Source organism: Macaca mulatta, chromosome 17 (assembly GCF_049350105.2).
Source record: "Macaca mulatta isolate MMU2019108-1 chromosome 17, T2T-MMU8v2.0, whole genome shotgun sequence".
Taxonomy (NCBI): Eukaryota; Metazoa; Chordata; class Mammalia; order Primates; family Cercopithecidae; genus Macaca; species Macaca mulatta.
In genome coordinates, this window is record NC_133422.1 from 6,459,805 (window position 1) to 6,475,292 (window position 15,488).

The window sequence follows — 15,488 nt, forward strand, 5'->3', positions numbered from 1 at the left end:
GGCCAGGAGTTCAAGACTAGCCTAGCCAACGTGGCAAAACCTTGTTTCTACCAAAAAAAAATACAAAAACTAGCTGGGTGTGGTGGTGCATGCCTGTCGTCCCAGCTGCCTGGGAGGCTGAGACATGAGAATTGCTTGAATCTGGGAGATGGAGATTGCAGTGAGCCAAAATCATGCCACTGCACTTCAGCCTGGGCACTATGAGACTCTGTCTCAAAAAAAAATTCATTGGGGCAAAACTCACATAGAGCTGCCTCTCCTAGGATAACAGTACCTTTCAGACTACCTCCTGAAGGATCTGCCTGAGGATGTTTTACAGTTAACTTAAAAAAATAAGTCGAGGGGGTACACTCTAAAATGATGATAAAAAGCGTAATGTAATAAAAACATAGCCAGTTATAGAGGAATTTATTATCAAACATTGTGTGCTGCATATAATGATATTTGCTAGACTTGTCTGATAACTGGCAGCGTGATACATGTATGTATACCAGCATCACCACACACACGTGAGTAATGCACATTGTGCTACAACATTATGAAGGTTGTGTGTCACTAGGTGATAGGAATTTTTCAACTGCATTATAATCTTTTTTTTTTTTTTGAGACGGAGTCTCGCTCTGTCGCCCAGACTGGAGTGCAGTGGCGCGATCTCGGCTCACTGCAAGCTCCGCCTCCCGGGTTCACGCCATTCTCCTGCCTCAGCCTCCGGAATAGCTGGGACTACAGGCGCCCGCCACCACGCCCGGCTAATCTCTTTTTGTATTTTTAGTAGAGACGGGGTTTCACCGTGTTAGCCAGGATGGTCTCGATCTCCTGACCTCGTGATCCGCCCGCCTCGGCCTCCCAAAGTGCTGGGATTACAGGCTTGAGCCACCGCGCCCGGCCCATTATAATCTTATATATGCTGTCTGTTACTGACTGTGACATCATCATGCAGCATGTGACTGTACAGTCACATTCCAAGGTACTGGGGTTAGGGCTTCAGCATAGGAATTTTGGGGGAACACAATTCAGTCCATAACACTGTTACTCACTAGTCTGGCAGCAGTTCCTTACTCAGGATGAAGTCTTTACTCTCAGAGATTTGTCGTCTGGTTAATCAGATAGATGAATTTTTTTAAACTGATATTTAATGAAGTAGATTGGCTTTTATTTTTTTATACTGAGGTGGAGCCTCACTCTGTCATCCAGGCTAGAGTGCCTTGGTGTGATCTCAGCTCACTGCAACCTCCACCTCCCAGGCTCAAGCGATTCTCCTGCCTCACCCTCCCAAGTAGCTGGGATTACAGGTGTGTGCCACCACGCCCAACAGATTTTTTCTATTTTTAGTAGAGATGGGGTTTCACCATGTTGGCCAGGCTGGTCTTGAATCCCTGACCTCAGTGATCTACCTGCCTCTGCCTCCCAAATGTTGGGATTACAGGCGTGAGCCACCGTGCCTGGCCACTAATTTTTATATTTTTAGTAAAATTTGGTAAATTTTAGTAAAACAAAGTAGATTGGTTTTATAAAGAAAGCAGGGATATTAGTTCATAGATCAGAAGCCAAAGAGTGGGTTGTGTGTCCTTCTTTAGTTGTACATTTTGTTAATTTACACAATCATTTATTCATGTGTTTATCAAATAGTTAATAAGGGCCTCTGCAGTACCAGGCATTATGCTGGGAGCTGGCCATGCAGCCATGAGAATAAATACGTAGTGCCTGCCATTGTCAAGTTCGCCACCTGGTATATATTTAAGACATTTATGTCTCTGGATTGTAAAGACACATAATCCAGACATAATCCATTCTTCTAGGATGTTAGCTCTTGGGAGGTATTGCTATTAGACCGTAGTAGTTACAAGTACTGGCTTTGTGTTTTAAAAGTTAATTTATTAATTGCTGATTCTACCACTTCCTAGGAATGTAACCTTGAGCAAATTATTTATCCTCCTGAAACCCCTGTTTTCTCATTTGTAAAATAGGGGTTATATAAATATTTCATAGGGCTAATTCATGATTAAATGAGATAATACATGTCACATGCCTAGTACCATACTTGGCATCTGGGAGAAGTGCTTAAGCAAATTGTTGCTGCAGTTTTTTGAATACAGGAGTGAAATGAAACCTTTCATTGGAGGTAAAATTCAGGAGACACTAAGAATAACTTTATATGTAGGTTTCTAATAATTGTGGAGATCTTTTGCCAACGCTTTGGAATATGTTGGTTTTTTATAATTTACACCCTGCCAATTACTAGAAAGAATTTGAAATAGCTGTCTAGCTTAAGAGTGTGTTCCAATTTTGAGATAATAGAAAAACAGTGAACTAGAATTAAGACTACTTTAGCACGAGCTTTGGCTCTTTGAGCCAGCTGGGAGATCCAGGATTACCACAAAGTCTAGACTTCCCCTGTCAGATTATTTGTGTTGTTTATTAATTAGGGAATGGTCAATTTTAGATACTAGCATTTAGGTTTCTGAGGATTGGTATATAATTGCTAAAGTCTTATAAGTTTGAAAATTATATTCTAAAAGCAGAAATAATATAACCTGAACTTAATCTTGCTTCTGAATAAAATAATTATCACACCAGAGAATAATCTTTAATATGTGACTGAATATTTAATTGATTTATAGTCTTTGCTGAAGTTCATTTCAAAGCCCCTAATATAGTGTTTAACTTCACATTTACATTGATTCTTATTTTTGTGGCAGTGTTCTCACAAAAAGCACTGAAGTTACCAATTTTAAGATCTTGATTTTCTCACCTAGCTGTCCAGTATTTGAAGCACATTTGGAAGGCACTGTTGAAACACGTTTTAACTGATAAAGACAGTATCGGGCTTCATGAGAGGCTTTTTGTTGTTGTTTTCGTTTTTGCTTGGCAGGGTTAGGGGTACTTTTTGACTGGATGGATTGTTAGGCCACTTTGGTTATCATAAGATAAGAAGATAAAATATTTTAAGTAAAATAACATCCTTTTATGAGATGAGAAAGCACAAACTCATGAAAATATGCTCTCCTTGGATACTTCTCTCTGTTTAAGTTCTTTGTTATTTTATGAAAAGTTACAAAATTTTAATCAACTTTACTATGTAATTTAAATGCCTGAAATTAGGTACTGTATCTCATAGGGTTGCAGAACTTAATTTTCATATAATAATTGGTGTTAATGAATGTTGCATCTTCTAATGTTGCAAATACTTTGATATTTTCTAAAAAGGATTATGAACTACAGATTTGTTTCAAGTTCAATTGTTATGTGATGTCAAAGCCTAGACAACTTGCAGAATGGGAGAAAGTTTTATAAATCATATTTAATAAGGGGTTAGTATCTAGACTACATAAAGAACTCCTACAACTCAGCAGCAACAACAAAACAACCTGATTCAAAAATGGGCAAAAGACTTATTAAATAGATGTTTCTCCAAAGACGATCTACAAATGGTCAGTAAGCACATGAAAAGATGTTCAACACCATTATTGACTAGGGAAATGCACACCAAAACCACAGTGAGATACTGCTTCATACTCATTAGGATATATGTTAATTTTTAAGGAAAAAAGGGGGGAAATAACCAGTGTTGGTGAGGATATGAAGAAATTGGAACGCTTGTGCATTGCAGATGGGAATGTAAAATGGTACAGCTGCAAGTTTGGTGGTTTCTCAAAAAGTTAAACACAGAGCAATCATTTGATCCAGGATTTCCACTCTTGGGTTTATGGTCAAAACATTGAAAGCAGGGAGTTTCAACAGATAGTATGTACTAATGTTCATAGCAGCATTAATCACAACAACTAGAGGTGAAAACAACCCATGGACATCGACAGATGAATGGATAAACGCAATGTGATATATATATATATAGATATGCATAGAGTGGAATGTGTTTATCCATAAAAGAATGCAACAGGCTAAGTGAAATAAGCCTGGCATGAAAGGATACGTATTGTGTGGTTCCACTTACATGCAATATCTAGATTAGGAAGATTCTTAGGGACAGATAGTAGAGTAGAGGTTACCAGGGCCTTGGGGAAAAAGGCAGTGGGGTTATTGTGTGATGCGTGGGTCAGCACCAGGACTGTTAGGAATTGGGCCGCACAGCAGGAGGTGAGCCACAGGCAAGCAAGCATGACCACCTGAGCTCTGCCTCCTGTCAGATTAGCAGCGGCATTAGATTCTCATAGGAGCTTGAACCCTGTTGTGAACTGCGCATGTGAAGGATCTAGGTTGCGTGCTCCTTCTGAGAATCTAATGCCTAATGAATGATCTGAGGGGAAACGGTTTCATCTTGAAACTATCCACCATCCGCCCCTTCCCCCAGCCCCCGCCCTGCACCTCCACCCCATTATCCGTGGAAAATTTGTCTTCCATAAAACTCATTTCTGATGCCAAAAAGGTTGGGGACCGCTGGTTTAATGGATTCGGAGTTTCTGTTTGGGATGACAAAAAAAATTCTAAAATGGTAGTGGTGATGATCGCAGAACATTGTGAGTATACTTATAGGATGCCATGAATTGTACACTTACAAATGATTAAAGTGGTCATTTTTATGTTATATATATTTTACCACAATCAAAAAGTTAAAATAACCAACCAAACAACAACAAAATAGATTTACTCAGATATACCTGTTTAGTGTCTTTTCCTCACAGATATTTTCTCATTTGTTACTGAAGTATCTGTCTCAAAATTGTGTGGGTGCGTACTAGATTTTTAAGATTGATTACCCGTGGGTTTGTATTGCCTTTGAATTACAAATGGTGTAGGGGTTTTTAGCATTATTTTTGTGACAGAAATTGTTAATGGATCTCCTTTGTTTTGCAGTTACTTCGAGAGCTTAAGCATCCAAACGTCATTTCTCTGCAAAAGGTGTTTCTGTCTCATGCTGATAGGAAGGTGTGGCTTCTGTTTGACTATGCTGAACATGACCTCTGGGTAAGGTGAATTGCTGGCAGACATGAGCAAACAGTTAGGGATTGTTAAGAGTAACTAAAACCAATTAGGTGTTCCCCTTATTATGAGACTTACGTTCTTAAAATAAAAGTGACCTCATGGAGTGTGGTTGGTGGCATTACCAAGGCTAGAGTATTTATTTGACTTTGTATTATTGCTTTTCAATATTGTCACTTTGATCTTTTAACAGATACTAAAGAAAACAATAGAATCTCAAGAGTGTTAAACAGCTATTCAATATTGCTTCATACAGTTTTTTGATGAAATGAAAAGTAACTGTAGTATCTATAAAATTTTGCTCTAAAATAGAAAAGTAGCATATTTCATTTTATTCCGTCATATAAAGGGAATATAAAATGAGAAGGTGGTATCCTCATGTAGGAGGACGAATATGCTATCTTTGGAGAGATCTAATAGTTCTACCATTATTTATCGTATAGCATTAGGCAAGTCTTTTAATGGCTTTGAAGCTGTAATTTACCCCATCTGTAAAATGTAATACTTTCTTTCCTTTTTTAACAACGTTTTTCTGAGGAACAATCTTGTAGTTGAAAAGTTTTATTAATGAAATATACAAATGTAGGAAACTATTATTAATTATTAACTATTCACAATTGAATTTAATATCCTAATGCTTATTTTCACTGACAGTAATTCAATATAGTATAGTCATGCACCATATAATGTTACGGTCAACTAGGGACTGCATATATGATAGTGGTCTTGTAAGATTATAGTACCATATTGTGACTGTACCTTTTCTATGTTTACATCTGTTTAGCTAACACACTTAATTACTATTGTGTCACAATTGCCTTCCTTATTCAGTACAGTAACGTGCAGGTTTGTAGCCTAGGAGCAGTAGGCTATACCATATAGCTTGGGTTTGTGGTAAAGTCTATCATCTAGGTTTATGTAAGTACACTCTGTGATGTTTACACAACTGCAAAATTGCCTACGACACATTTTTCAGAATGTATCCCTTCATTAAGTAGTGCATGACTGCATTGTACTTACTTGAATTGGGCATAATCTTGCATTGGAGGAATTCTTTGTGGATGAGAGCTCTATTAAAAAATGAGATTGGTGTGAAAATAAATTTTAATATCTCTTGAGACTTTTAGTTATTCTTTGTTTTCTGACCTGTGATAAGAATAGTTTTAGGTCAAGTTTAGTGGGTCACACCTGTAGACCCAGCACTTTGGGAGGCCAAAGCAGGAAGATCACTTGAGCCAAAGGATTTGAGACAAGACAAGCCTGGGCCACATGGCAAGACCCTATCTCTACAAAAAAAAAAAAAAAAAAAAATTGGCTGAGCTCAGTGGCACACACTTGTGGTCCCAGCTGTTCATGGGACTGAAGCCCAGGAAGTCGAGGCTGCAGTGGGTCCTGTTCACACTGTTGCACTCCAGCCCGGCTAAGTTTTGTATTTTTGGTAGAGACAGGGTTTCACCATGTTGACCAGGCTGGTCTCTTAGCTCCTGATGTCAGGTGATCTGCCCACCTCGGCCTCTCAAAGTGCTGGGATTACAGGCCTGAGCCACTGAGCCCAACCAGTTTATTAGTTTATCTAATGCAATGCAGAAAATGATGCTATATTGAAAAAAATTACTGTAAAATAAGAACTTAAATTAATCTTGTCTAAGTAGCTGAAATTCAAACACCAGCCTCAGTATTTTGCAGTTTACTAAGCAGATTATTTTTTAAATTGGTATTTGAGGAACTCTTAGGTAACTATGAAATTTGCTGTTTTGTTAAATATAACATTTATGTTTTAAAAAAAATCTGAAACGTTACCTTGCAGATAAGACTGAGATATATATATTATATACATATATATATAGAAAATCTATAACAGGATAGCCAAAGTAATTTTGAAACATATTCACAATTACATTCTTACCAATCTGTATAAAGAACATCTGTTAATACAGATTATAGTTTAAGAAACAAGTAAACCAAACCTCTAACATTACCTTGTGTTAATTCATTAAGAATTACTTTACTCCTGTGTACTGGGTTTTTAATGATATTTAATAATGTCTTTAAACATTGTATTGATTTGCATACTAATCTATATTTACTAAGTTAGCATGGCCATGCTTTTTAATTTGTACACATGAAATTTTCTCTCTTTTATGAAACTCTTTTGAAAGTTCATGCTGATTATTAATTTTTTCGTCTTTTTTTAATCTTTGGTTCTTCTGTTCTTCTATTTTAAAATAAGTCTAATCGTATCAACCCTGTTAAATCAGCGTGGCCAGTATTAAATTGAACACTCACCATACTGAGCCTCATAAGAAATGAAGTCATATAATTTAAACTTAAGGCATTTTCCAGGCTGGTTCATAAACAAGATTTGTGATAAACCACGGTAGAGCGTAGAAGATAGTATAATATTTCACTCAATGTGATTTCTAGCTGCTAGTTTGTAATATTTAATTTTACATGTAGGTACAATGATTATACTTTAACAAATTTTATTGCATGTAATATTGTACAGTGTATATAAATAGTTCATTAGCTTTATCATCATCTTAATAATATTTAAGCCAAATAACTATTTTTAATGTTCATTTTCATTAAAAACAAACGATAATTTAGCCTACTAAAGCCCACTCCTTTATCTATTTTAATTGGAATGTTGAAGTGAATTGGTAGGGGTTAGGCAGCAGAGGGTAACAAGGCAGTTGCGATAAAAATAGTTATTTTTAAAAATCACTTAAGCATTGGTGAGATTTCATGGTATGTGTACTTTGCATTTGTTATGTAGCCCTGGAATATAAAGAAGATGACAGTAGGGTTTGTCATTTTAAAATATTGGTAAAAGAAATCACTTGTAATACTCTAATAAAGTGTACATGAAGAAATATATATGAAATTGATTAATTACCTTACCTCTCCTACATATCCGCCCACCTCGGCCTCCCAAAGTGCTAGGATTACAGGCGTGAGCCACCACGCCCGGCCCAAGAATCTTAAGGAGAACAGACTTGATTGTCACATCATATTTTAGGACAGGTGACAAAACAGTCTAGATATTAAATTGTTGTAGCTCTGTTTTGTTTGCCTGCTATTAAATACCTTGAAAAAAAGACTGAGAGGAAAATTAAAGTCGGTTAATGCTGCTCATTTAGATTAGTCACACTACATAGGTGCAAACTGCTACACTTTACCTTCTCGTGGGTACTTGCTATCTATTTTTCCTTGGAGAGTAAAGCTCCTTTACTCATTAATCATTAGTTATTCCTTACTTGTATTATATTCTGTGTATCATAAGAAAATAGCAAGTGAAAATGTTAACTTATAATGTTAAATATCTCTTATTTTTATTATGTTTACTGATTTCAAGAACATGCTTAATATTTACTTACATATATTGGCCGAGGGTCTGCTCTGTGCAATATTAGGTTCAGGGATATGTACAATGGTGTGCAAGGCATAGTTGACTACAGCCAAGTTACAGATTTTCCTGCAGTTTAAAAGTGATCCAATTAAGAAAATGAGTCCTCCTATCACGAGCATTTGAAACTTTTCAAAAAAAACTTGTAAGGCACATTCATTTATAAAGTAATTTTTCTATGTATAAAGTTGTGCTTTGTTTTACTGGATGTCCAACAACATTATACATAGAAAGCTTTGATGGATGGTACAAGGCATTTTTTTTTCCCTCAGAATCTTTCATATTTTTCCATTTTTCCCTGTGAACTGGTATGTCATTTCTTTGTGCTTGTGTTATTTTATTGAAGCATCTCCCCACTTGCTTTCTTTATAACCTATGTTATAAATAGGTTCTCATTCTATACCATGTCAGCCAGCCAGAAGTATCTCTTGAACTTTGTTTTTTTTTTTTCATTGTATCTACCAGATAAACAGGAATCAAATATACTCTGAAAGTAATTGATTTTTAATTATGCTGTAAAAATAAAAGCACAGTATTTCCTAATTCCTTGTTGTGATAATGTATTTCCTGAAATGCTGTCATATGCTTAGGAAATGGAATTTTAGCTGCAGTTATTAGGGAATTTTAAAGTTGTTTATGTTATTCAGCAGAGTATGAAATTGTATTTTCAATATCTGTGGGAATCCCTGAGTGTTTCTTTTTCTGTTAGGAAAATATTACATATCAAATGATCTTTTCCTTTTTTTTAAGCTTCTGGTGATATTTTTTCTTTCTTTCAGCATATAATCAAGTTTCACAGAGCTTCTAAAGCAAACAAGAAGCCAGTTCAGTTACCTCGGGGAATGGTGAAGTCACTATTGTATCAGATCCTAGATGGTATTCACTACCTGCATGCTAACTGGGTGTTGCACAGAGATTTGGTAAGTTGATCTGTAATTGGTTTAAACTAGAAAGATGCATTACAGTTGGATACTTTTCTAGTTGTCTGTAGATACCAGTGCTATATGTAGGCCTGCAAACCTTATAGAGGTAGTGAGAACGCTACATTCTCAAAAAATGGCCTAGTAGTGTTTTTATAGAATTCATCCTGCTTCTTTGACATACACTAGATGGTATTTATTTTGAAGTGAAATAAGACACATTTGTTTTCCTAAGCTTCTGTTTCCTTTTAAGTTCATAAATAAAGCATTAGCTTGCTTCACATTGATTATTAGATGCAAGGCAAACTGTAGAAATTTATATATTTATAATAACTTGAAGGTAAAACTTTTGGAGCCTACTGCATACTTATTTACATATTAGAAAAGGAAAATGTTAATTCAGTATGCTTATATTTTAAGCCCCTCTATGTTAGTAGCAGTCTGTTGGCCAATAGCCTTTATTAATCGTAATTGAAGTATATTATTAGAAACCTTGCTGTATTCAGGTACATTGAAGTTTTAAGAATTTAAAAACGGAAGAAACTGACTTTTTATTTAATGTGTCAAAGTCATTTATGCCTTTTTTCACCCATCTTGCACAGGGGTACCCAGCCCCCAGGCCACAGACCAGTCCATGGCCCATTAGGAACCAGGCCACACAGCGGGAGGTGAGCGGTGGGTGAGCATTACCACCTGAGCTCAGCCTCCTGTCAGATCAGTGGCAGCATTAGATTTTCATAGGAGCCAGAACCCTATTGTGAACTGCACATGCAGGGGTTCTAGACTGCACACTCCTTATGAGAATCTAATGCCTTATGATCTGAGGTGGTACAGTTACATACTGAAACCATCCCTTCCCACCCCACTGTGTGGAAAAACTGTCTTCCATGAAACTGATCCCTGGTGCCAAAAAGATTGGGGACTGCTGATCTAGCATATTATTATTCATTAAATTTTCATGGATTTCAGTTACCTAAACTTCAAATTGCCCTTTCTTACTACATAATTACATTGCTTTTATAGTTCTTTTCTTTGTAAAGATAGTAACTATAATAAGATTTATAACAGCACCGTCATTTCAAACAAATATAAACACAATGCTGAAAGTGATGATTTTGTCTCTAATCACCTGTATACAAAGGAAATATCCTGTAGGCCATGAGGCGGAGCCCATCTGGTCTCTCGCAAAGATGTTCTTCACAAATTTAGTGAGCTTAGTCTCTGGCCTTCAAATGTGCTGTTCCAGTGGCATAGTTTCTACTTCTTTCTTCTAGCTTTAGGAAATTGCCTTGTAGCACATTTAATGTTAGTTAGTTACTTTATCTCCAGTTCTCGTACCTACAAAGCATTTAGACTAGGACCAATAACACAGCAGAAATTTGGTTGGACTTGTTTCTTTATGCAAGCTTTTATTTTTAATAGAGTTAGAATATTTTACTTATAAAAATAGATTTACAGGCCGGGCGCGGTGGCTCGTGCCTATAATCCCAGCACTTTGGGAGGCTGAGGCAGGGTGGATCACAAGGTCAGGAGTTCAAGATGAGGCTGGCCAAGATGGTGAAACCCTGTCTCTACTAAAAATACAAAAAATTAGCCGGCTTGGTGGTAGGCACCTGTAATCCGAGCTACGCTGGAGGCTGAGGCAGAGAATTACTTGAACGTGGGAGGCGGAGGTTGCAGTGAGCCAAGATGGCACCACTGCACTCCAGCCTGGACGACAGAGTGAAACTCCATCTCTTAAAAACAAAACAAAACAAAAAATAGATTTACATAACAGAAATCAGACAAATCCTTTGGCATTTTATGAAGCTGAAAATAAATTTTGGCCATTGTGGTGGAGTCAAATTAGGGAAAAACATTTCTACTTTTGAGCTACCCATCCTTTTTATGATGTCTAAAAGAAAAAACTGTGGCTAAAGGACATGTTTTTCCCCATCGAGTCAGTTATGCTAAGATAGCTCTACATTTTCTTTTTCTTGTAAATTATTCTTTTCACTTGAAGTATGTATGCATATTAGGTAAATACAGACTGATTTTTAAAACCAATATTTAAATTTCATGTAATAATATAAATATACTTAAGCCACTTAGAGTAGTATTAAGTATAGTAGTGAAAATTATGATACCAAGTTTCTTTTATCTCTCTTATGGTAAAGCTCTTCCTACTAATGCACCTTAAGTAGATTCTCTTTGACATAGGGTCAGTGTAGAACCGATCATTTCAGAAGGCTCTGTTAGTGGTGTACTAAGTGGTGGAGAGTGGAAGGATCGGTGCCCCCTAATATAGGCAACAAGGGATGCATTGTCTGTAGGTGATTTAAAAATAATAATAAAGCATACTAAAAGTTAGTTGCTTTTTATTGTCACCATATGCTGACAATTCTGAACAATTTCAGTAATAAAGTATTTCTCTACAGTGAGGCAAATCACTCTTACTCCTCCATCCCTCTTGCCATTATTTAAAGTTTATTAATCCAAAAAGTTCTGCGGTGTCTACTGCTATCTTCTTTGATTTCCATATTTGAGTGAGATTTTCCGTATTTTCTGTGCATGACTTCTTAGTATTCTTTATAAACGTCTGTCTCTTCTGTGTATCTCAGGCACACAGAAATCCACTGAACCATTGTTTCATGAAAATGACAGCCTTTGCCTCTAACCTAGATCCTACTGGTTCAGATGCCCACCTTTCAAATTCTGAAGGAAAAACTCATTTACCATATATGTACATTTTAAAATGTGAGCACCTTCCTGCCAACTGAAAAAGCTTTAAAGTTTTAACGTTTATAGTGTTTGAACAATAGCTACATTTGATTCTAATATATGTAGTAATATCATATTAACTCTCAAGAACATTGGTCAGCCGGGCGCGGTGGCTCACGCCTGTAATCCCAGCACTTTGGGAGGCTGAGGTGGGTGGATCATGAGGTCAGGAGTTCGAGACCAGCCTGGCCAAGATGGTGAAACTCCGTCTCTACTAAAAATACAAAAATTAGCCGGGCATGGTGGCACATGCCTGTAATCCTAGCTACTTGGGAGGCTGAGGCAAGAGAATCACTTGAACCCGCGAGGCAGAGGTTGCAGTGAGCCGAGATTGTGCCACCGCACTCTAGCCTGGGTGACAGAGCGAGACTCCGTCTCAAAAAGAAAAAAAAAGAACATTGTTCAGAAGCTATATAACATAATTTTTTTTAACTTGTTCTTCTCAAATATTTGTTGTTAGTTGCATATGAAATATTTACCCTATCCAAACAAAAATTAATAGTTCATTATATTCTTTACTCCTGTTTAGTCAGATTTAGATCAAATGTGACAATGCTGACCTTAACTCTCTTCATAGACTTCTAATGCTATGAATTGGACCAGTTGGTTGAGGTGCTGACATGCCACAAGAAACTTCATATTAAGGTGGATAATTGGCACAGACACCCTAAAAACACCATTTTAATAATACTCTGGAATGTTATTGATGTTTTTGTTTAATAAAATTGGCTTTATTAATTAATAGAAATACTGGTTTGAGATGGTAGAGTTATGAAGTTCTTTGATATGTATAGTTGAGCTTTTAAAATTAACAATCCTATTTAATAAATAACGATTTATCTGGTTGCTATTAATCATCACATAGTAGCAAATCAGTAACTGAAATCTGTCATCCTTGGTGGGAAAATAGAGATTTCTTAATTCTGGAAGTCTTTTTGGGCTGAGAGTCGTAATCAGTGTAAATGTATGAGTGTTTTAAGAAATATGGACCAGAAGAGAAACATAGGCAGTATTTATTTTGTGAAGTAATTTATTGATCCAAACCAAACTTTTTAGTTTTAGATCATTAAAATATGTATATGTAAGTTGTTGCTTATACACTTAATTTGTCTGTGTCCACTAGAGATAAATGAGAACAAAGTTATGTCTGTTGCGTTAGCTTTGTTCCTTCCCTTGACGACTCTCTTCCGCTTTCTTTGTTTATTCTCCTTCCCTCCTTGGGAAGGGAAAATAGTTTGACTACCCGTCTGCTATAGTCCTGGTTCTGGTATTACCGTCTATACTGCTCAGGATACTGCATCTCCAGAGATACAGAACCAACAAGGTGTTTATACATAGATGGAGAATGATTTATTTAAGGAATTGGCACATGCAGTTGTGGAAGCTTGGTAAATCCAGAATCTGCAGAGCAGGCTACAGGCTGAAGACCCAGGAAGAAGGTTTAACTCTAGTCCAAAGACAGTCTGCTGGCAGAATTCCTTCTTGCTCAGGGGAGGTCAGTCTTGTTCCATGAAGGCTTTCAGCTGATTCGATGAGGCATATCCGTGTTAAGAAGGGTAGTCCTTATGTGTTTTACTCAAAGTCCACTGATTTAAATGTTAACCTCATCCAACAGCACCTTCACAGAAACATTCAGAATAATGTTTGACCAAACATCTGGGCACTATGGTCCAGCCAAGTTCACACATAAAATTATTCATCCTCGGCTGGGTGCAGTAGCTCACGCCTGTAATCCCAGCACTTTGGGAGGCCGAGGCGGGCGGATCACGAGGTCAGGAGATTGAGACCACCATCCTGGCTAACATGGTGAAACCCTATCTCTACTAAAACAAATACAAAAAAATTAGCTGGGCATGGTGGCGGCGCCTGTAGTCCCAGCTACTAGGGAGGCTGAGGCAGGAGAATGGCGTGAACCCGGGAGGCAGAGCTTGCAGTGAGCCGGGATTGTGCCACTGTACTCCAGCCTGCGTGACAGAGCCAGACTCGGTCTCAAAAAAAAAAAAAAAAAAAATTATTCTATATAAGTGAATAAACAAGAAGCACAAGTTAAAATAATGTGAGGTAAGTTATTTTGCCCTGTCCTTTCCTCCTCTCTCCCTGCTGTTACCAAAATAGGAGTATTGGGTTTAAGCAGTCTAAGAATTTTACCTCGTATTATAAAGCTGACTAAGTGGGAAATACTGTGGAAACAAGTAAAGATACATTGAACTTTTTAACACCGTTGTCAGGAATGTAAAATAATACAGCTGCTGTGGAAAACACAGTGGTAGTTTCTAAAACAATTAAAAATAAGATTACCATGTGATCCAGCCATTCCACTTCTGGGTATACACCCCAAATAATTCAAAGCAGAGTCTCAGAGAGGTATTTGTAAATGCATGTTTATAGTAGCATTCTTCTCAGTAGCTTGCCAAAAGGTAGAAGCAACCCGAGTGTCCATCAGTGGATGAATGGGTGAACAAAATGGGTATGTACATACAATGGAATATTATTCAATCTTAAAAAAGGAAGGACACTCTCAGCCTGGGCAATATAGTGAAACCCCATATCCACAAACATAAAAATCAGCTGGGTGTGGTAGCATGCACCTGTGGTCCCAGCTACTTGGGAGGCTGAGGTGGGAGGGTCACTTGAGCCCAGGAGTTTGAGGCTGCAGTGAGCTGTGATTGTGCCACTGCACTCCAGCCTGGGCAACAGAGTAAGACTCTGTATGTAAAATAAAAATTACACAGTTTCTTTTGGGGAAGGAAATTCTGACATATGTACAAGGATGAACCTTGAGGACATTATACTAAATGAAATAAGCTAGTCACAAAAGGATAAGTACCGTATGATTCCACTTTCATGAGGTACCTGAGCAGTCAGATTCACAGAAACAGAAAGTAGAATGGTGGTTGCTAGGGCTGAGTGGCGGGGGCAGTTACGGGGCGTTATTGTTTAATGGATACAGAGTTTCAGTTTTGCAGGATGAAAAGAGTTTGGAGATGTATGGTGGTTGCACAACATTATGAATGTGCATTTAATACTGAACTGTACACTTAAAATGGTTGATAAATGTTACGTGGATTTTACCACAATAAAAGACACTGGGAGAAAATATGTTTAAGTGATTCATAATAAAGAAAAGTTTGAAGTCTTAGCCTGATTGGATTCAGTTTGGTGATTTTTCTTAGTCCAGTCAGATAACAAGACATGATGCATCAAAGTTGTATTGATACTATTTTGTAGATGCGCAGGTTTGATTTGGCAATTGTATCTGAACTGTTTCTGAAAAAGTAGTCTTCCTTTCTAGATAGAGTTAAAATACATGGACAAAGGTATGAGCGGGTTTTCACTACTGAAGCCTGCGTTGTCACCATTTTGAGAGCATCTAGGCGGGTTCACTAACTGCAGCTATGTGGCCTCATTTTTTTTTTTTCTTTTTTTTGAGATGGAGTCTTCACTCTGTTGCCCAGGCTGTACTG

The 15,488-nt window shown here is 37.2% G+C and overlaps 1 protein-coding gene across 8 annotated transcripts in view; it reads left to right on the forward strand.

Annotated features, from left to right (window-relative positions):
- CDK8 (cyclin dependent kinase 8) overlaps nucleotides 1–15,488 on the forward strand; it is a 243,778-nt gene that overhangs the window by 180,703 nt on the left and 47,587 nt on the right. For all 8 annotated transcript variants that reach the window (XM_077973626.1, XM_077973625.1, XM_077973627.1 and 5 more), the window contains 2 exon segments: nucleotides 4,813–4,923; nucleotides 9,124–9,264. In XM_077973626.1, coding sequence (XP_077829752.1) covers nucleotides 4,813–4,923; nucleotides 9,124–9,264 — 252 coding nt within the window.